The 23,499-nt window shown below is 36.6% G+C and overlaps 1 protein-coding gene across 2 annotated transcripts in view; it reads left to right on the top strand.

The window, feature by feature from the left end:
* Positions 1–12,868, top strand: part of LOC140159157 (transient receptor potential cation channel subfamily M member 3-like) — a 128,740-nt gene extending 115,872 nt beyond the window's left edge. The window contains exons 18-25 of one of the 2 annotated variants that reach the window (XM_072182523.1): positions 1,246–1,422; positions 1,985–2,113; positions 3,059–3,307; positions 5,353–5,527; positions 6,785–6,905; positions 7,635–7,831; positions 8,612–8,744; positions 9,860–12,868. In XM_072182523.1, the coding sequence (XP_072038624.1) occupies positions 1,246–1,422; positions 1,985–2,113; positions 3,059–3,307; positions 5,353–5,527; positions 6,785–6,905; positions 7,635–7,831; positions 8,612–8,744; positions 9,860–11,285 (2,607 nt within the window). In that variant the 3' untranslated portion in view covers positions 11,286–12,868. Of the gene's footprint in view, positions 1–1,245; positions 1,423–1,984; positions 2,114–3,058; positions 3,308–5,352; positions 5,528–5,594; positions 5,770–6,784; positions 6,906–7,634; positions 7,832–8,611; positions 8,745–9,859 lie in introns of both variants that reach the window. The other variant, XM_072182522.1, reaches the window with a different exon arrangement.
* Positions 12,869–23,499: the final 10,631 nt, after the last annotated feature.

Below are 23,499 nucleotides of genomic sequence, written 5' to 3'. Positions count from 1 at the left end.
ATTTGTCTGGATTAAGGGTGATACCGTTGCGACCACATAGATCTAGCCAGCGGACTGCCTGGGAGAAAGACTCTTTAATGTTGTAAGACATTAATGTTGTAATTAAAGACATTAATGTTGTAATGGTGTAATGTAATTTATCTAAAATTGTTGACTGGTTCAAGAATAATAATCTTACATTAAACATTCAGAAAACTAACTTCATGGTGTTTGGCACTAGCAGGGTGTTAAAAAACTTTACAGATGTTAGTTTATATTACAATAATGATACTATTGAGCGTGTAGATGTATTTAAGTATCTTGGTGTTACATTTGATCCTACCATGGCTTGGTCTGATCAGTATTAATGCAATGTCTTCCTGTATTTCTAAGCGATGTGGTGTAATTAAACGTGTCAAACCTTATATTCCAAAAGATACCCTCATCATGCTTGCTAATGCAATTGTTATGCCTAATTTTGATTATTGTAATACTGTTTGGTCTAACTGTTCTGTTGAGCTCTCCAACTCCCTCCAAATTCTTCACAATAGGCTTGCTCGTATTATTCTTTCTGCTGATATCAGAACACCAATTGATGACATGATGAGTACTCTTCATTGGAATAAATTAAATGATAGGTGGTTCAACTATATGGCAACACTGACCTTCAAATGCCTGAAAGGAATGGCTCCTGGTTACCTTTCCTCTCAGTTCACTTTTATGCATGATATGCACTCTAAAGGAACCAGGAGTCAAACCAACTTTGCTCTTTTTTGAACCACCATATAATATTAATGCAGGTAAAAGAACTTTTCATTCACGTGCTACTAAATTGTGGAATAGCCTTCCAAATGATAGTAGATGTAATATTAAAGAAATGAGTATTGCTCAATTTAAGCAGTTGTTTTTGATAAAACCAGTGTAATATGTCTTTTATCTGAATTTACATGTTTTCCCAATTGTTCACAATTTCATGTGCCATTTATAATTATGTATTTTCTGATTTATTACTGTATATATATGCTTCTTGTTCACATTGTAAATGCAGGGCCTCCTTGGAAATCAGTGGTTGACATTGAAGGAGCTACCCTGGGTAAAGAAAGTTTAAATAAATAAATAAATAAATCATGTTGGGTCTAAGGCTGTGCTAAAACTTTTCTTTGATGACTTTGACCACAATTTTGTATTTTTTCAAATATCTTAAAAATACAAGAATCTAAGCTAATTGAACAATATGCTAACCAATTGTATTGATTTATTTGATAGGGTCCACCATCAGTGTCTGATGGCATGTTGAAGCATGACGGTGTGGTAATCAGTCTAGATGGTTTACAGTCTCCTTCATCTACTCAACAGACTACTACACAAAGAAAACAACTCAGGATTGGAAAGAAGCTTTATGAATTCTACACGGCGCCTATTACAAAGTTTTGGATGCACTCTGTGAGTAGCCATGCGTATGTGTTTGTCGGCGAACATGGACGTTTATATGGAACTTTACATTCCAGCCGTGGACGTTGCTACAACCGCTGGCCATCCCTGTTTAGCTAAGATGTACAGTTGACTGCAAAGAGCCTAAAAATGCATTTGAGAGTGCGTCCCCTATTGTTGATATAAAAATCAGTCTCCAGTTGATTGGTTAAAATCCCCCCAAAAGTGTATAATTTTTGCAAAATGGGGTCAACGTACCCGTTGAGGCGCAGAAATCAGACCCTGTTTGCAGGTCCTGTACAGGGTCACTGTATGTGTGTGAAAGAGTCATTGTACATACAATGTATTAAGTTCTGTCTGTACTTCCAGATGAGTAAATACAAACAGAATACGGAAAAAATATTATTTGCTATTAAAACATAGGGTCATTAACGCTGATGCATTTTGTTGTTTTTCTTCCACTGTATAATTAATTACATTGTAATGGTTCGTATGGAAGCTATGCCATCCATAGAAGAATGAAAATGCAAATATTATGCAAATGACTATATTTTTTGTGCTTCTTTCATAACAGATGGCATTTGTTGTATTTCTAGCACTGTATAACTATGTTGTACTGGTTCGTATGGATCCTATGCCGAACATAGAGGAATGGATTGTCATTGCATATATAGTAACTCTAGGTGTAGAACATATACGTCAGGTAAGTAGTACATGCCACTCACCTGTCACCTCTGTGACCTCCGACCTTTGACCATTGTTGGATGGCATATTTGTACCGAGTGTTCCTGTCCCTCTCATTTCTTATCGAATTGTAGTCTGTTCAGTATTGGGTGTTAAATGTCCTACACTAAAATGCTTGGATCATACACAAATGGGGTAAATGTTATGTTGCCAACTTTTGGTAGAACATACTTTAATTGTTAAGAGATCATTTAGAGAAAGGTGGGCCATGACTTTGGATAGGCTGTATGCCATGCTGTAATAAATGCCCCCTCCCCCTCTAATTTTTTCCATGGAAAAGTGACCGATATGCTTATTTTTCATGCCATATCATGTGAGTAAGCTTAAAACTGATGGCATTTGATGTAAACTTTAGCTTATATTACATCCAGTTCATTGTAAAATTATAGTAGATTTTCATTTAACCCTAACTCTTGAGGAGCACTTTGGTGAATGGAAGGGAAAGAAGGAATGAATATAGAGAGAAATGAACAAAGAAGTTGCTTGTTTGGGGTGGGATTCAAATCCAAGATCCCTTGCTTGCCACGCACTAGGTCGCCCACCGGTAGCTATTGGTGTTTTGCTGGCCCGGCCAACAAAGCCGTGGGTATATATGACAATTGGTGATTGTGTCATCACATGAGATTCATCCATTCAACAGCAAAATGCAATTTTGCAGTGTCCTATATTCGTATTACTTCCAATAATCACCGGGAATGTTGTGATGGTTAAGCTTATTACATAGCAAACTTTTTTACCGGTAATTAACATCCTCCTTTTTTCAAATGCAACATACCCTGGGCATTTATTGGAAGAAATACAGTATCTATAACATTGTCATAGCAGAGTGCAGTGATTGTAAATCTTTGTTCGAAATCAACTTTCAATTTTGAGTATTTATTTCCCCGTCTCTTTTCGTCCACAGTTACTAGTCTCTGAGCCGCCATTTCTAGGCCAGAGAATACGAGTCTTCTATGCAGGTTATTGGAACCTTCACGATATACTAAGTATCACCTTTTTCATGGTGGGATTGGTTCTACGTTTTATTCCGTCGACACACTCTGCTGGACGAGTGATCTACTGTGTAGATATAGTAATGTGGTACCTCAAATTATTAGACTTGCTCAGTGTCAACATCTACCTTGGACCATTTGTAAATATGATCGGCAAAATGGTAAGTGTGCATTGTTTAGGTATACTAGGTGAATTCAAATTTGACATCAAATTGCATCGTTTTATATATCAAATTAAAGCCCTTGAGTAAACTAAGCCAAAACTGAAAACCTTTTTTTCATATCACCTTCCGTAGCAAAGTTACATCTTGTCAAAGATTAAAAAAAAAAAAAAAGATTCAGCTAGCAAAATTCCCTAAAACGGCATTTAGGGGGTGTTTCTAGATCTTAGTCTCATGGCGATAGCAGCTTTTTTTAATGGAACTGCTATCAAAATCCTCTAAAATTCCATGTGCGACTTGATTATCACCATAAAAAATCATATATTTGGGTCAAGTGAAGTATAGAAAACATATTTATGTAGGTTTCCTTCACCCACCTATTCTCGAAAAAAATTCAAATTTCTATGTAAATATGCATTGTGTTGGGGCCCCGGTCTCGGCGAATTCTCTGACTAGTAAATGTGTTAACTAAGGTTTGCCTAGGTTACCTACATTGTTGTTGGGGTTTTTTTGGTACCATCTAACGGAAATTACCGGAATTCCGGAAATTCGGCCAAAAAGAATCTAGAAACTTATGTAAAAAAATGATGCTATCTGTGTAATATTTGGGATCATTGAGCATAAATTATATGGTAAAAGTGTATGTCTTTATATCGTCTATTTGCTCCACTAACATTTTGCTTCCTTTTGCTATGGTTGAAGTTAATTTTTCTATTTGACTCATTTGGAAAAGGTGTTATAACATTAAAGAAATGTATATTGAAACTGTCTAGCACTTATTTTGGCAGAAGAAAATATCTGCCTCTTAGGCCCTTCGCACTTGATTATTAGTTTCCTGTTAAAGATTTTGAAAAAGGACGAGGTGACTTTTAATTATTAATTATAATTATCTTTTATTTTCTTTATTTAGTTTGAACTATTACAAGCAACTATTGACTCGTTTTGACTAGAGCAGGCATTTAATTATTTCACAACAATATTTGATTTTATAAATAAGTGAAGGTGGATTTGTACTCCTTGTTTATTCATCAGTATTGTTAATATTATTAAAGTCAGAAAATGGCAAGTAGAAGTAGTTGAAAGTTATTTTAAAGGAGAAAATTAGAAATAAAAATAAAATAATTAATTATTTTGAGTTGAGATTTTCAATTTTGGACGCGGGCGGTAAACAGGAAACTAATAATCAAGTGCGAAAGGCCTTAATTGCAAGTTGCATCCTTTTATCATGCGAGAAAAGTTGACCAAAGATATAGCAAAAGGAAGTAACATATTAAACATAAAATACACATTGAAAATCATTTTATAATGCGCTGCATGCTAGCCATAGGCTTCAAGATCAAAAGTTTTGAGATATTTTCTCAAAATATCAAGAGTTATCTCAAGAACCACTGAACCAATACTGGGCTTGTTTGTACTCATTTTAATGCATTTTTCATGCCAATTCCAAATTTGGTCATGAAAATTTACAATTCTGAATTTTGTAAAGTTATGAAACTTATCGTCTGCAGTTGACACCGTCATGGTGAGGGTTAATTTCAACACCCAAAATGCAAGAACAACTTCTTGATATTTGATTCCTTACATTATGTAAGGAAACTATATATAATACCCTCTAATAAATAGTATTTGTGCTGTTGTTCCGTCATGCATTTAGTATAGGGCTGCTGTCATACACTGGTCATTCTTTTTTACACTGAGTGTTATCCTTTTTCCTTGAATGGAACTTGTGATATTTTTTTTTCTGTGTGAAAGCTCTGCAATTTGGTTTCCATTTAAAATATCAAAATTGAAATCTGTTTTGCTGGCAAAATGACTGTATATCTCTTCAAAATGGGCCAAAATAAAGTTCTGAATTTTTGACCTAAATAAAAATGATCATTACAAATTTTTGGTCAATTTCACCCAGTGTTTCAAGCTGGGGGAATTTTCCACCTCACCCAGTTGGTACACCCTTTGTTGCATGATGATACTAATTCCTGTATCTATCTCCATAATTCTCGTATACACGGTGGCGGATTCTCTTCTGTATTGTCTTTTTCTTGTAGATGCGTGACATGTGCTACTTCATTGTGCTATTAGTGATTGTTATGATGAGTTTTGGTGTCGTGCGTCAATCAATACTCCATCCAGACCAAGATCCATCATGGGTACTTCTCAGGGATATATTTCTTGAACCATACTTTATGATATACGGAGAAGTGTATGCTCACCAAATATTAAGTAAGTTCAAGTCCGGCCTATTCATTGTACATAACTGTTGTTATTATTGTTATCTTTGTACTTCTAGTTGCGAGATATGTGCTACTTCATTGTGCTATTAGTAATAGTTATAATGAGTTTTGGTGTTGTGCGTCAATCGATTCTTCATCCGGATGCGGAACCTTCATGGGTGACCCTCAGGGAGATATTCCATAAGCCGTACTTTATGATCTATGGCGAAGTTTATGCCCCGGAAATATTAAGTAAGTGTAAGGCTTTCATCTGGTATGCATTTCTGCACTTAGTGTAGCTGATCCTGTGTTGTAAGTATTCAACTAATCATCTTGGATTAATCTTTGTTTGTTATGATAAAATACTAATACTGATATTGCATATTTCTCTCACAGTTTTTCTGTGGAATTTGCACCAATACTAATTAATATTCTCACCAATACTTAGTAATTAATATTGTGTTTTAATCAAGCTTACTTACAGCACTAAATGTATGTTATACTTTTTTCCACTGTCAATAAACAAGTCAATAAACAAACAGCAAAAGAATTAAGGTATCAGTTGTTTTCACTCCTGTTTATTCTTAACAAAGACATATGTCATAATTAGAACCAGCAGCCAATAGCTGTTTCTTTTAGCTCGGATTTAAAACCTCATTTGATGAAATCCGTCAAGAAATAAAGACAGTGATCCAAAATCCCAATTAAGATGCAAATTCAATAGTTGCAGTTTGCTCCATGGGATGCTCTATTGGTTTGTACACAAAGCTTTTTCAAACAAACAACTTTTCATTGATTAAAGATAGTTTTTTATTTCTTCCGTGGTCTGGGCTGTGCGTATCGCATACACGAGCGTAAACACACAGGCGATAAACAATCATGTGGCTGATCAACGGTCTTGACAACAAGATGGTTGACCCATTGGTCGTTTGCGCGTAGAAGGGGAGGAGACCATGCCACTTCTACGTGATCACCGATCATCAGCGTGTACCTCGACCACGGAAGTAATAAAAAATTAACTTTCAAACATTAAAACACAATTTTTGATTTTGAAAATATAAAAAAAAAGTGTATTCCACATTAGATTTTGAACATCAGAGGAGCTTTGGACACACTTTCAAGGGTCTTGACATCTTCATGTTGATTCGTTTGATTCTAATTTTATTTTTCCAACTAATACAAAGCATTGACCTGGGAGTTCAATGATTTGCATGTTTATTGATTGATGTATTCAATTAACATGGTTGTTGGTGTGTTTTTTGGCTAGCTCCCTGTAATGACCCAGAGAAGCCATGCCCACCAGGTCACTGGGTGGTACCAGCAGCGATGGCAGTCTATCTGGTTGTCTCCATTATCCTTATGGTCAGCTTACTCATTGCGGTATTCAAGTAAGTAATACCATGAAACATTCCTTTGTAAAATGATTCTGAGAGAAAACAAGAAGTAAACATTTCTTATGTATTATGCACATAGAGTAGGTATTCAGTTTGAACAAAAATATATGTCAAAATAATGTAGTATCTTTAGCTTGGTGAAATGGATCCTAAATTTTGATGTTGGCGGGCATGAGAATTGTCCTCTTTTAAAAGAAAGGAATTACTTTTTCCCCATCAATTTTTGTGTTTTTTGTTTCTTTTTAGCCCATTTTGAACATTTTTTGCCATATGTTACACACTTTCTTTTTTCCCCATTGAAATGTATAATACATTTATGCCTGGAATAGCTAGGTTAAGGATTATGGCAAGGATATGTGATATAGCTTTCTTCTTTCAAAAGTTTGTGGATTTATTCAGATCATGGGTGCAGTTTTGAAGGCTGCAACTCACAATCATGATGTAGCTTGTGGCTGTGGGTTCGAATCCTTTTAGCGTCAGTATGTTGTGCACTTGGGCATGGTACTTTACCTTTGCTTGCTTCACCCCTCCTAAGTGTAATATGGAGCTGTTAGGGTATAAATTAAGTGCTGAATGGAGCTGTGCTATGATTGTGTTCTTGTTGAAGCTGAGTGATCAAAATGGCAGTGGAATGAATTGTTGAAGTGTGCTGGTACCATCAGTTGAAGTGCATATTAAACCAACAAAATTTATTGTAAAAGGTATGTCCTTTGTTTTTTTCAGCAACACATTTGCTTTGGTGAACCCAATAGCAAGACAACTCTGGAAGTTTCAACGCTATGACGTGACGATGAACTATGAGCAGAAACCACTACTTGTACCTCCCTTAGTTCTCTTCCATCACATCATCTATCTATTTAAGTTTCTAGTATGTCGCTGTAAGAGGTTCCGTAGACAAAGCAGACTGGATCGTGGTCTCAGTAAGTATGTTTATTGACTTTGGTTTGATGGAATGTCAAATTCAACTGCTTTCATGTTGACTTGAGAGAGAACTCTGAATTAATGTAGTGCAGCAATTTCTAGTTGCCTCTATGAACTAATTACACCTGTATAGCAGGCTGTTTCAGAAATTGTCCACCCTCCCGCGAAAATGATGACAATGTAAAATTTACAGCAAGCAAACATATAGACCACTTGACATCATTGTTCAATCAATCAATCAATCAATCAATCTTTTATTTTTCATCAATCTCATATTTTTCATCAATCTCATAAAGCATACAATGCTTGTTTATCAACAAAGGCGAGGGACTGGTCTATCGATATGCATGAACGAACTGCTACACTGTTCAATGGCTTTCTTGTACTATATGAAATGTAGTGGGCGATTTAAAATACATATGCCCTGAGCAAAATGTCAATACGTCGCACACTGCAGGGCAAAGAACAATGGAAACAGCCATACTGCCGGGCAATGACGTCACATGTCAAGTGGTCTATAGGATTCCCACATGTGATTTCTTAAAACTTTATCGTGTTTCTCGAAATACCCATAACATTTATTTTGAAGATACGCTAAATGGCAGACTATCATCGGTTCAAGAGTACCTTGAGTAGTCACAATTAACAACTATACATCACTTACCACTGCAATCTTTCTGTAATAATAAATCAAATTAGTTCTGATGCATATTCATTCCATAGATTGTTCCTTTTAACAATAAAACTAACAATTGACTTTTATTTTGTTCCCCTTCTAGAACTATTTTTGCAACCTACTGAAGTTGAACAGCTGCATGATTTTGAAGAAGGGTGCCTGGAACTGTACTTCAGAATGAAAAATATGAAGTTCGAATCCTCAACGGAGGAACGAATACGGGTTATGTATGACAGGTGAGTTCAGATGCCAGGAAATCAAGTCGATCTTCTTATATATGGAATATGGTTCAATGCAAAAATTGAGCTAGAATACACATGAATGTCACTGGTCTTTGCTCTGTAGCAAAGGAATCAGGGGAGGGGGAAGGCAACCCCCTAATAAGTTTGAATACCCTTCAAGCCCCACCCCCTCCTAATAAAAGTAAAGGAGGCGAACTTGTATATAAACAGTGAACAATGTGCCCATCTCTCTTTCATTTGCAATTGGGCCAGACTCCACCATGAAATGTTGCTGTGAGGGGATCGCCACACCTCCATAGCGAGTCTGTTACCTTCCCAGCATTAAAGAATGCCGGTACCCATTTATACACCTGGGTGGAGAAGAGTAATCAAGATAAAGTGCCTTACTCAAGGGCACAACACAATGGCATCACTGGGGCTCGAACCCGCAACTTTCTGATTATAAGTCAGAGCCTATTCCGCTTGGCCATCATGCTTCCTGAGCACCATAGGAAATCAAGTCTGTCTTCCTATGGGTTCAATGCAAAAAATTGAGCTAGAATACACATGGATCTCACTAGTCTTTGCCTTATAGCAAAGGAATCAGGGTAGGGGGGAAGCAACACCCCAATAATTTTGAATACCCTTCAGGCCCCCATCCCCTCCTAATAATATCAGGTAAAACTAGAAAAGTGAAATAAAAGTTTTTGAAGTTAGTAAAATATACACAAAGACCACAGATGGTAATTGTCTTGTGCTTTTGCTTTTGGACAGTAATGGCCCTCTTATAATCAAGACTCCTGGGGGAGTGAAAACACCAATAAAACAAAAACTATGCTGCTAGCATCTGCTGCTAAATAAATAATCTGCTTCTCAGAATGTGTAACAGGCACAGGCCAGCCAACCAAAATACACCTGGGATTACGGACAAATTTGTGTGTTAAACTAAACTGAATTGGACATTTCAGGGCTTGCACAGGAGGGGGATACTCATAACTAATTTGTTATCCTTACTACAGAATAGAATGAGGATGGGGTGGTGATCACCAATGATGAGGCTCAAATGGACAAGGCTTAGGCTAAATAACCTTCAAAACAATAATGCTTTCTTTTTTTTAATTTCTTCGTAGGGTTGAAGAAAATTGCTACCGAATACAAGAGGTTGTAGAAAAGGAAAATTTAACCAAAATGAATCTGAGATCAATGGACATGAGATTGTTACGTTTAGAAGAGCTTTGTCTCAGGACCAACAGAGCGGTTTTAGGCTTACAATATTTACTTAGTGAAAACCTTACTAGTACAGCAGAGAGTAAAGACGGATCTATGATGGCAAGAAGCCCTCTGTCAAGGCGATTACCAGAAGATGAATTTGAAGAACACCAAAGAACGGAAGCAGAAGCTAGGAAGGGTGGCGAAGAAGCACATCCGAAGACGAGTGATAGACCGCATCCAAAAGTGAGCAGAGCATTTTCCGAATCCACTGCCGAGGAAATTAAGCGATTAGCAAGACCTTTAGATTTGGACGTGAAGTCTCATGCGGATGCAGACTCGTCCTTGTATAAACAGGTTATGGAAGAAGAACCTGAACCTAGTAGCAGTCAAAGCAAAGAGCCTGTTTTCAGGTTTAAGGAATTACAGGCCACTCCGGATTCCAAGAATGGCGATATGGTTGATGGAAACCTTAGTAAGCATTCATCAGCAGGAGCTAATTTAGCTAATTTAGATAGGAAAACTCTGAATTTGGATAAAGACACACTGATGCAGCAAGAAGCGGGCATTCAAACGAGCCCTGCAAGAAGCCGTCCAAGAAGTCCAAAGAGTCCGAGAAAGCACAAAGTGAGTACTTTTGAGAAATATGCTTCCATGGTTGGCATGACGCCAATTCCGTTGAAAGACGAACACAAGCCTATTAAACGGCAAGTTGGTTTGCCCACTAGCACGTCCATGTATCAGTTTGCAAATGGTACCAAGTTTCCGTCCCCGTCAGAAGTAAGTGATAAGGGTCAGATGAGCCGACTGCTTGGACTCGGAATGCGATCTCGAGACTCGGAAAGCAATTTATCGACGTATAGTGCTTCCAGTTTTTACAGTAACCCTATGCCTAAGACTATGCCCTATGCGAGTGCCCCTGCGTACACAAGCATCATGGATCATATCGATACCTCGTTAGTAGATAAAAACTGGGTACATGAGTTGAACACAAGCGGTAGTGCCGGGTATCTACCGAGCATGGAGCACGCTAATATGAATCTTGATTTAGGATTAGATGCCATCCCTCTCAGTCCCAATACGTCACTTCATGTGGATTTAAATCAGTTTACCAGCAAGATGTCACCTTTGAGCGAGATGTCGGATGGATACGGTAGGCTACAGCAGGCTGAGCAGACAGAATTTGAGATGATGGGGAGTATGATTGATGGCACTATAGAAGATGGACTGCCAGATATCAGTCCTGACCACAGTAGCAGTGGCGGGATAGAGTTCACCGTCAGAAAACGAGCTGATACGTCTGCCGTGGCCAACCACAGGAGGAAGTCCAAAGAGACAGAGTTTTAATGAGTGGTGATTCATTCAAAGGGTGTGGTGATTCTTTTGCAAAGTGAAATTATTATTAATTTGTTACACATCTTATCTGCCCAAGTCAACAGATTGGGCTAATCTATTTTAAACCCACACACCCCCTGTGGAAGATTTTACAGGCATCTCAATTACAGTTGCACCTTGTGTTCAATCTAGCTGGATATTGTTGGTACTTTCATGTTAAATTTCAGTCTAAAATGGCTGAAATGTTTAAAATGCAGTTGAGTTTGACACAAATTTGGCCTCAAAATGAGAACATTTTGTTTGGAATTACGAAATTTTAAACATATTTTCTACTTTTTAGGGATGAACCTACATGTAGCTGGATCTGGAATTATTTTAACTGTTAAATTTGATTGGAATTCCAAAATTATTCAGTGGGGGTGTGGATTTCAAATAGATCACCAATTGGTATTTTGATCATTCAGGTACCAGCATTATATTATAGTAAGGGATGAAATCAAAACTCAACCAGCGGTTGACTGCCGGTTCTGTCCAGTTTCCATTGTTTAGAACAATAGAATCCGGACGGAACCGGCGGTCAACCACCGGTCGAGTTTTGCTTTCATCCCTAAAGCAAAACATGATTAATTTGGGACACAATCTAATCTGATAAGAAAGCCCTATCTGCAATAGCTGCCCTATAAACATTTGATAATTTCTGCATTCTATATTGTATACAAATCTAATAATATGGCACCTGGCAGCTATTGCTGATATGGCCTCTTGCACTAACCCCTTATTATCATTATAAACTGAACCAAATATGAAACATGCTCATGTTGAGAATCCCACAAGTATAGACATCCCATCTGCAATAGCTGCCAGGTGTCATGTGTGTACAGTATCAAATGCAGAAATTGTCAAATGTCTATAGGGCAGCTATTGCAGATAAGGCCTTCTTGCACTAATTACACATCAATACATTGTCGTCTGCTCCTTATTTATTTGGTATCAATTTCTTTGGCGTGATTGGATCAGTTTGAGCTATGCCTGTTGAAATCCATACACTCCCTATGCTATGGAAGACATGACACTAAGCCTCCACACAGGGGGTGTAGATTTCAAATGGAGTCACTCATTCAGGTAACCCCATTTGAAATTCACACTCCTATGTGGAAGATTAAGGTTGTGTATTCTATAGGGGGTGTATGGATTTCAGCTGGACAATTTGTGTCAAATTTTATATTTTTTGTAATTCTGAACAAAGGATTGTAATTGTTTTTATCATGAAATAATAAACCTGTACAAAGGCAGATTGAAACAAACATGTTATTATTTGGGAGTTATGGGAAATATTTAACTATTTGAAAAAAATGATGTCTAATTCCAATTGCTGGCAAAAAAAAAAATCATCTGTCCAAATTTTTGAAGTTTCTATCTCATTTTGAATAAAAAGTGATGAATATTTAAGTTGTTTTTCAAATACATTGTTGAACATCAACTGGAATGTTCATGACTTTTTATTTCGCTTAGGGCTCATATTGAAATACCCTACCACGTTTTCACACAGAAAGAAGGCAGGATTCCCCTCGCTAAGCGCGCGCCCACAGGAAAGCTCGGTCATAAACGGATGGATTATATGCATCAGTGATACACCCTGCCCAGGATTTTAACAAAAGAAGGCTAGCACAGGAAAGCTGCAGGATGGCGCACACCTTCCTGTGTAAGGGAATTTCAATATGAGCCCTTATGCAGTGTCACGTTAGAAACGTAACAGTTTGAGCTTTGCCCCTCGACATCTTGCGGGTCACATATATAAGACATTAATACAGTATTAATGGTACACAGCTGTGGTGTGAAGAGGTCTGAAATAAGTATGGAAAAAATGCTTTTGGATGAAATATTTTAGTTCGAAATACTTTGCCTATATTTCTAGTTTTGTGATTCTGCTTAGCATGAATAAACACCTTGCCAGCACAGGGGCATAACCAGCAGTATGGCTTAGGGAGGGACAGACAAAAAAAACCTCTGTTTATATCAAACTGACTTTACTTTGAGTACAAGTCCCAAAATTGTACCTCTTTCGCTTAAATTTGGAAAAAGTTTCACAAATTTTCTTTGTAACTTATAATTTGGCCCAATTTTAGTTCACTTAAAAAAAATATGTTGAAAATTTCAGTTGTGAAGCCCCCCTATTTTGCCTCAAAATCTGTTCTCAGTTTTCAGAATTCAGCACTACTTGCCGCACACCCCTACAAAATAAAGGTTGAGTCCTGTCAGGGGGCTGTTGCTTCCTCAGAATGTACAGCCAGGCTGGTTATGCGTCTGTGACATTTACATATCATTATGAGTTTGGCAGAACACCGTATAATGATTCACCTATTAGTTAAATTCATGTTACTCATGAATTCTCTTGAATTATAGTGCAGGGGAGCATACTCAGGTTGTATCCTGGTTGTGATGGTTATATGTAGATTGAGCTGCATTCCTGAAAGTTGTATAATGGTTTATAAGTGAGACTTGGGCCACTGTAATCAGAAGCAATGTGCAGAGGCCTGTGGGTTAGCATCGTGCACTATTATAAATCCCCAAATTTATTTATTTTTTATTTGACTCATTCTGTTGGTTAACTATTACAGCCAGTTTGATCATATGTATGAACAGCTATTATGCAGAATTCATAATTTTGTGTGTGCAAATTGTAATAAAGAAGTGTATTTCCAGCACAAAGTGTATATACCATGATTTGACCTCATCATACTACAGTCCAAAGATATTAATAACCACAAATGTGACACAATCTGGTCCATGGAGGTCAAAGGTTGCAAATTTGAAATTGAGATAAAGGCACAAAAATGGAGTAAATAAAAACAATCAAATACTTAGTATGTTAAACCTTTGGTGTTTTTAGTATATGATAGCTTAATGTTTTTATAACGTAATAAATATAGTAACTCAGGTTTCAAAAATGCCTCCTTTGGCCCCCATGGAGCAGATTGTGTCACAAATGCAGATTGGTTTATACCAAACAGAATGAATTGCATATGCCATAACATTGATCAACACCTGCAAGCTTGTTAGTTCAGTTTTGTTGAAATATAGATGTTGACATGTGTTTTCATGTGCAAGTTTGGTTTGAAAAGATTTGATGTGGTCTGCCATACACACTACAGTATATTATTTGCCCTGTATGAAACAGAAGAGTGGACACCCTCAATGTAAACATGTGACATCATAAGTCAACTCATCTATAGTATGTGTGCCTAATCACAACAAAACCAAATATATTTTACACTTTGGGTGCAATGCTAGAACATATTTTCCTGAGCTTTTAGTAACACATGAGTTTATATCTTCTTACAATTCCAGAGAGTTAGTTGCAATTTAGAGAGTTGCAATTTAAGCTTTAACCCCCTGGACACTACTGGTCATCTAACAGCATTTTTGATTGGTTGATAACTTGAAATGCTCATTTCAATTGCCAATTATGACTAGGCTTTAAACTATTTATGGCCAAACTTGTATTTGCAGATGATCTTATTAATACCCTCTTTGATTGGTTCAAAATTGGACACAATATTCATTTTGGCCAATCAGCAGGTAGTTCTCATGGGGTTAAAGCATAAGGCAAAAGAGGTAGATATGTTCTTCAGTGAGAATGTAGTTTTTCGGCTGCCCAGTAATTCTACCTTGTTTTGACATTGATATATTTTTTCCCATGCTTACAATGAACCACCTATAGTATTTCTCACTCCTGCAATATGGAGGAAAATATATATGTTGGTGTTAAAAGTGATTATCAGTGATTGCCAAACAAGAACAACCCTAAATTCATCCAAATGTCAGATTTTTACATTTTTTGAACAACCATAGATGTGATACTGGAGCGGAAAAAATGGCAACCATGAAAGTAATTTGATACAGACCAAGTCTGACATCAAAATGAAGATTAGAAAATCACTATAAAAGTGATGTAACAAATCGGATTAACTACCATAGCAATAGATGAATACAATTTTAACTGTATTGCCCTGCACTACAAACAGGTTGTACTCATTACCTGTATATGTTTGCAATTATAGATTGAATACAAACCGCTCTTTTCAAAGATACTAATTTTACAGGTGTGAGTGATCAGCATGATATGGTTCAATGCATAGGTACTGTGTGAACGTTGCAGTGCAGGGCGATATAGGCAAACATTTTATTCATCTATTGCTATGGTAGTTAATCCAATTATTATGTCACTTCTGCAGTGAATACATCCTTACTTTTATTGCTTCTGTGATGTTTTTCTTATCCCACGAGTGAGGCTATCAAAACACAAACAGCTGACACCAGAGATAGCAATTTCATTTCGTTGTTGGGCAGGAAAAACCTCCTTTGTGTTATTGGCCCCTGAATTTGTTTTTAAAAAAAGACCTCTGAACATGTTTAAAGCAAAACCTTCTATGTAACCTCTTGGCAGTTTTGTTTGAGGGCCACAAGTACATATGATGTTTTCCTGCCCAAACACGATTTACAATAGAATGCAGGAATAATTCTGGTATACCCTGTGCACAAGTATAATCCTAACCCTAACCCTTACCCTAATACCCTAAAAATATGGTGTGCAGGGTAAACAAGAATTGTATTGAAAACACAGGGTGCGCAGGGTAAACCAGAATTGTACCAGTAGTTAGACAGACTATTGGGCTATTCCATTTAAAATCCACACTACCCCTGTGGAAGATTTGGGAAAAAACTTCCACAGAGGGAATATGGAATGAACACATTAGACAGCTCCATTTGAATTTCATACACCCTCTTGAGAGATTTAACCTGAATCTTCCCATGTGGGAGGGTAAATTTCAAATGGAACTGTCGAATGTGTTCATTCCATTTGACATTCATACTCCCCCTGTGTAAGATATTTCCAAAATCTTCCACAGGGGTAGTGTGGATTTTAAATAGAATAGCCCATTAGGTACATAATATACATTTGCTTGTCCCTCATGTGTTTCATATCTATACACTGAAGGCTGCCTTATTTAGTTTTAAATAGGGAGATTGAGGTATTAGAAATATGTGACACGATCTGGTCCATGGGGGCCAAAGGCGGCAAATTTGAAACTGAGATAAAGTTAAAAATATGGAGTAAAAAAACAGTAAAATACATAAGAAAATAGGCATCAAAAAACTTGTTAGACCTTTGGTGTTTTCAGTAAATGATAGTCTATTGTATGTATAATGTAATAATTACAGTAACTCAATTTTCAAAAATGCCTCCTTTGGCCCCCATGGACCAGATCGTGTCACATATGAGGCTATTCCAGTTGATATCCATACACCCCCTATGGAAGACATGACCTTAATCTTCCACATAGGGAGTGTGAATTATGGATTTTAACTGGAATTGCCAATTTGACGTTTTGTAATCAGATTCGTTTTATGAAAAAAGCAAGAAGTTATATTGTATTATTTGTATAAATATTTTTTCATTTATTGAAATTATTTATTTTTGAATTTATATTATAAGAAGTTGTGCAAAAATATGCGAAACTCTGTTTATATATTTTATGTGCTTCAATATATAAAGTGTGTTCTTCAGAATGCATGTACTAGATAGTTTATAGAATTCCAATTGTTAAGGCGACAGAAAAAAAACACCTGTTCTACGGGCGGACAGACCTTTCAGGTAAGGGTGGTCGGTCAGTCTTCTTTTTTCTTTTTGCAAATGACCCAAAAAATCACCAAAATCTTAAAATATATTGCAATTTTGTACAGGAAAAATTTGTTTCCCAATTATCTGTAAAATCTGGGTCGATTAGGCCCGTAGAACAGGGTTTTCTTTTTTCATCGCCTAAGGGGGAGCACTAAAAAGTGTTTATTCACAAATAATTTCATTCCACATACCACTCTATTTTCTGCATCTTGGGTTAAAACTCTCATCTAACTTCCCCTTGGGCTTATCTTCCGACAGGCTAACAGATTATAGTTTGTTCAGCTCGTAATCGGCAGGAATTGTTAGGTTTTTACCACTATGGCTTAAAGTAGACCCACGTTAAGAGTGATATAGTTGACCTGTTTGGTACATATTGTGCGTGTTAAATAAAGTAGACAAAGTATAGGACTTGAATTGTTAATTCCTGCATACTTCTGGCGATAGGTGACAAGACAAAATATATTGATATTAATCCGCAATGTTATAAGGCTCGCCGATTACGAGCTGATCAAACTATAGTAAATTACATGCATACCATCAACCATGAACTAAAAGTAACTCTTTAAAAAAAAAAAAAAATTAATTTGTAGAATTTATCAAATATTATTTATCCACCATGCTTATTGCTCCTATATTCAGGGGTCCCATGTTCAAATCCTAGTCAAGGATGAATTCTTTTCTTCTTTGGCCTACTCGAGGTAAAGAAAAAATTGGGTGCATACCATTAGTAGACTAACAGCCGGTTTATTTATCCTGTGTATAGTTCAATGTTTTATGTGTGTTTCCCCTCGGTGTATGTGTCAGTGCTAAATGCATACATGTACTACATTCCCCTGGACTTCATTCATACATGTAACATGCACCGGTGGCAAAACACACAAAATTGTTAATACAAACGCAGTACAGTCCTTTTACTAGTTTTTCTTTTTAATCAATTTTAAAGATTTATTTTGTTTTTTTGCTTAATATTACTGGTACTTGAAAGAATAATGTATAATACAGTAATTCTTTATTGCAGAAAGTTCATTACTTGAAATCAGGTATAAACACTGAATAAAAAAAATTGATCCCAAAATTGAGAATTAAGTTATAATTCCACTGCATTTGTAGTAAATTTTAAGTTAAATGGGTTTCTTATTTGCTATGGTGTAGGGCTGTCACTATTAAATAGAATGTCTGAAAAATCGCTAAACGTGTAAACAATTTTAGTATTTTTTTTTTTGCAAAAATAATTTAAACTTGGGGGTCCAAAACAAGTCAACAGTGGTTGAAAACAAAGGCTGGGACCCTTTTATAACAATTTGAAATTGTTAAAAAAAAGTGCACACTAAATTATTTTATGTTATGCTTACACAGTATTATTTTTATCCAGGGGCAAAAAAATAATTATATAGGGATATATCATAGAAGTGAGTTTTATGTACAAATTTGAGATTCTATCTCCTTCCTTCTGCCTTCAGTTTGTATATAAATTAAATCTGTAATATACAATTGAGGAACCAAGTAACAATATTACTGTGATTTACCAAATGATTCCATGTTGAATATCTGAGAAATGACAGTACACATGTGAAAAAGAAGCAATATTTTTTGAGGTATGTGTGTGTGACTTGTGTTAGACTATAAATCTGTAAATTACTCCTGTTACATGGGCACAATGTATAGTGTGTACATTTGTCGTATAATTATGCAGATAATGAAAATCAAGCAGGTCGTCATAAATGTATCCTGTTCCTGCTGGAGTTTGTTTTGCCATAGAAACCAATGGTAAAGAGAAATATTAGGCCTCCTTAAAAAGGTTTGTCTTAGAATAAAATGGAAATAGTTGTACCCAGCAAACACAACGCTTTACAGAAAAGGTTTAAATGTCGGGTTATATAAAGGGTATAAAAGTGTTTAATAACATTCATAAAAACTATATAACCTGACATTTAAATGTTATTGAAACATTTTGAATAAACGTTTTAAGATTGTTTTTATGTTTGCTGGGTAAACGGTGTGTGATTTTTTTTTTGGTTTAAAGATGCTTAATGCATTTCTTTTCTTTTCCTTTTTGTATTTTACTTTTTTGCTGACAAAAAAAGTGGCCAAAAAAAAGCAAAAAAAAAATGCACATAAAATAAAGAAATGTGCAAAATTGCAATTTGTCAATGCTACACATGCCGTCTTCTGAGACAAACCTTTTTTTATTGCCTTATATATGTTGTGACTACTACACAGGGTAATCCACTTACCATATCCATTTAAATAAAATATAGCTGTAATTCTACAATTGGCAAAAAAATTGTTGGCACACTTGCTCAAAATAATTCAAATGTTTGCCATACCAATAGTGTGAAACAGGTCTGTCATATATATCTGAAGTACACACTCTGCCCTGTATCGCATTGTACCCCATCCACATCGTTCAATGTTAGGAGGGTCTCACAGACCTGCCAACAACACGACTTTGTCCAACATTGAATTGGGGAGCAGGGGTAGAGATTCACGAAACGACAGTGAAAGTGTGCTAACATTCGTACATGAATCTGTAGTTTGTTTGGCTTATTAATTGGCAAATAACCCCCTCCCCCCCAAAAAAAAAAAAAAACAGACAGAATACAGAATATCATGTATGCAGTTGGGTGCAGCACTTACGCCAGTTTTGCGTTGCTTAAAGCGTGACCGGGATTTTAGTGACATGTGCAGTAACAATAGCCAAATAATTTTTGCCAATTATAAGCCGAACAAACTGCAGCTGGTATAATTATAAGTACTATATGTACTAATGTATGTATCAATCAATACCATGTAGAGTATACTAGTGTTATAATGTACTATGGTTAAAAGTACTATGCATATGACATTACAAATACCATGTTTACATTGGGCAAAAGTTGTTATCGATTTAAGGGGTGGTGTGAATTACGTCCCAGAATTGGCATTAATTGTTAACGCTTTCAAATTTGTACGCCTGGTGATAACTGGAAGTGCAACATCCATGGGTCATTATGTAACAACGTGTTTGCTTACATAAAGTCCAAACTTATTTTGAATTCACATCATTGGAATTACGACTTCTTGAGTTATGATTGAATACGACCACCTGTTTAGACTGGCAACTAAAGTGAAATCGATTTTAACTTTTGCCCTGTGTAAACGGGGTAGAAGAAGACACCCCAAATGTATAGTGGATAATTATTTTTTCTTGTTATTTTTGTGAACAAGTTAATATGGTCAGCGCATAAGTTGAAGGAAATTCAAAGAAAAGCAATAGAATGTATGGGAGCAGGTCATTCGTCTAAAGGGTCATTAGTCCGAAAAATGTACAAGTTAGGGTTTAGGGTATTTTAGGTTAGGGCTAAGTTTAAGGTTAGCATTAGTGATAGGGCATCTCCATCACTCGTCTACAATGCACATATACTTGTATTATGCTTCGTAGTGACGACTGAATAACTTACAGTGCATATTGTGGCAAACTTACGAGAATATGCTCATGCACCTTTGGTTGTGCATAAGTCTGCCACTTTTTTCCCACATAGTTTTCTCAGTCGTCAATCCAGACAGTTGTAGAATGAGGGCAGCAGTTTAGGGTTAGGCTAGAGATTAGGGTCAATATTAGAGTCAGGGTTATGTTTAGGGACTAGGGTTAAGATTAGGGACTAGGGTTAAGATTAGGGCTTAGGTTATAGATTAGGGTGAAATTTAAGGTTAGGATATGAATTGTGGTTTATAACCAAGTTATTAGCTTTTCGGACTAATGACCCTCCCAGACTATTGACCTGTAACCGAATGTATATAGGAATGAAGGGTTGTGTATGAAAGATGGATCCATGATGATTTCAAATAACTTGGTATAAATAAGACTTGCACTCTAATTTGTATTGAACACAGTTCATGTTTAGTTTGTATTGTACCTACAATCTACGAAAAAAAAAGTCCTTGGAATGCTTGGCACACTCTGTCGAAATTCCATGCAGAATTTCTTATGATCATGGAAATGACGTATATTGTGTTTGGGAACAAACATGACATCTACAACAATGATTTACCCTTCCCCTCTCCCCATCAATCAATGTTGAAACACATTGGGAAACCGCTGAAGACATTGGCATTTCTCAACATTGAACGGGGGAGAGGGGGTGAGAGTTATCCGTTATTTACACGCAAGCGTTCCAAGACTTTTTTCGTTGATTGTAGTTATGTCATTAGGTGTCCAATGATAAGACCAAATGGCAGTCTCCTTAAGTATGCTTCATCATCTCGCCATAAAGGGTGATGTTTTGAGTTTGGACAATTATAGGTGGATTGGTTAAAAGATGCACTCCAGATGATGATTCCTGAGGGAAGTGGAAAGTATGGTTGGCTCAAGGAGGGGTGGTTGGGGATCAATTGTTGCATCTATTGGTTCTGAAATTGTGCGATTGTCTGAGTGCCCCTTTAGAATCACATTTTTGAGAAGATGAACCTGGTGGGAAAGTTGTCCCCATATATTCAAAACAATGTCCACCTTATGAGAGATATGTGAGAGATAATTAAGGAGATTTCCAATTAAATCAGGGTGATTCTTCTATGCTAACACCACAGATCTTCTTTCCACGATCTGTGCTCAACTCTTAAAGGACAATGGGCCAATCAACAAACTCAAACCCAATATTTTTCCATCAAAATGAAGATTTTGGAAAATCCACATTTCTCATTGACCCTGTGAAGTATTAATAGGGCTGAAAGAGGTTACATTTGGATTTTTAAGCAAAAAGTGTCTAACACTTTATCTTCGCACAATATTCCGTGGGTCACAGTTATGTCCCTTGCATGAAAAGGGATTGGAACACTGCCATGAAACTTAATACTCAGCCAAAGCATTCAACATAAAAAGGTCAAAGTTTGCAATATTTTTTCAAAATATTGCCAGCAATCTCTTGAGCCTCTGAACCAATACTAGGCTTGTTTGTTTTTATTTTAATGCTTTTTTCATGCTGATTCAAAATATGGTCATGAAAATGTACAATTCCAAAATTTTTAATAAAATTTGAAACTTGTCGCCTGCAGTCGACACCCGTGTGGAGAGAGTTAATTTGTGGGATGGCGTCAACGTCATTCAGTCGGACCATCCTTCTGTACTTAATCATTTGTGATTGATTATACATGCTCATCTAGCACCCCATGTGATCACCCCAGTGATACAAATATATAATGTCTATGTCACTAACCCTTAGTTGGTAGTTATTGCAACATAACAAGTGGAATGTCATTTGTTGGGTTATTGTAATATTGGCATGGGTTTTAGGGAGTTGGTGGGTCTTGCACCATGTAATGAAAATCACCGTCTGTAATGTATGGAATGTACAATGATTTCAACTGTGAGGACTTGTGTCAGGTAAAAATATATAGCGTGTTTCCGGATTCTTTCTAGCATGATGGGCTCATGCATTTCAAGTTGTGTGCTTGTCTGCGATAGCGAGTATATTATATCGATAGCATGCACTGACCACTACATGCACACACCATTGTAATGCATATGCATACAAGATGCAAGTTATTGGATTTATAGTATAACAAATTGGGGAGGTACACTATTTTGTTCCCTCTGAAGAGAGACAAACCAAAATGGTTGATTTGCTGAGTTTTCTCAGTGTAAATTGGGTTATTCCAGTTGAAATCAATACACCTCTATGGATTGACATGACCATAATCTTCCACACAGGGAGTGTGAATTACAAATATACACCCCCTGTGTAGGAGATTAAGGTCATGTCTTCCATAGGGGGTGTATGAATTTCAACTTGAATAACCCATTTTATGGGAATGAATAATCTGAAAGTAAGGTTATTAAGTGTTCAGGGTATGTTACACCCATAGTCAGACCAGGGTTGCCAAAACCTGCAATTTGGTAGCACAATTGGGGGACTTTTGAACATTTCCTATTCCATAGAAACCAAAGGTTAAGAGAACATTTGGGTGACTTGCTGATTATTTGATTTGCAATTAACCTTTTCGGTAAATCCATAAGCCTTTGCGAGTACACATGAGAACTCGTCATTTGACGTCACACCGACTTGCAATGCGCAGTAATGATGTTCGATAAACGATGTGCGCATCAGCGCAGGATTGCGTGATATAAATTGGTCGAGTTCTCAGTTGTACTCACAAAGGCTTATGGGATTTACCAAAAAGGTCAATTGGGACTGACTCTTGTTGGTAACCCTGGTTTAGACCAGTTGCTGTTGTTGTGTTAAGAGTAACACTTGTTTAATCATCTCAGGTCTGAGCTTTTATGTTAGTTTTATAGACATACACTAGCTTAGTTTGTTATGTACACACTGTAGTTATATACTTTTTTACCATATAGATAAATAGATATCATACTTGTGATGCTGGACTGCATGAATGAAGGGTTTCGTCCAAAGAAAACAGCATGCTGTGTTTTTATTGCGCAGAGGAATGATACTCGTATGCACTATTCAAGTACTTGCCCACCCCCCTCCATCCAGGAGAAATGACGGGGCTTGTAATTTTTGGGCTAATTACATTTAAGCGCATTCCCCGACCCCAGGGGATCAC

The sequence above is a fragment of the Amphiura filiformis genome, chromosome 8, assembly GCF_039555335.1.
Source record: "Amphiura filiformis chromosome 8, Afil_fr2py, whole genome shotgun sequence".
Taxonomy (NCBI): Eukaryota; Metazoa; Echinodermata; class Ophiuroidea; order Amphilepidida; family Amphiuridae; genus Amphiura; species Amphiura filiformis.
The sequence above is the reverse complement of the archived record's forward strand: the minus strand, read 5'-3'. Positions and strand labels throughout refer to the sequence as shown.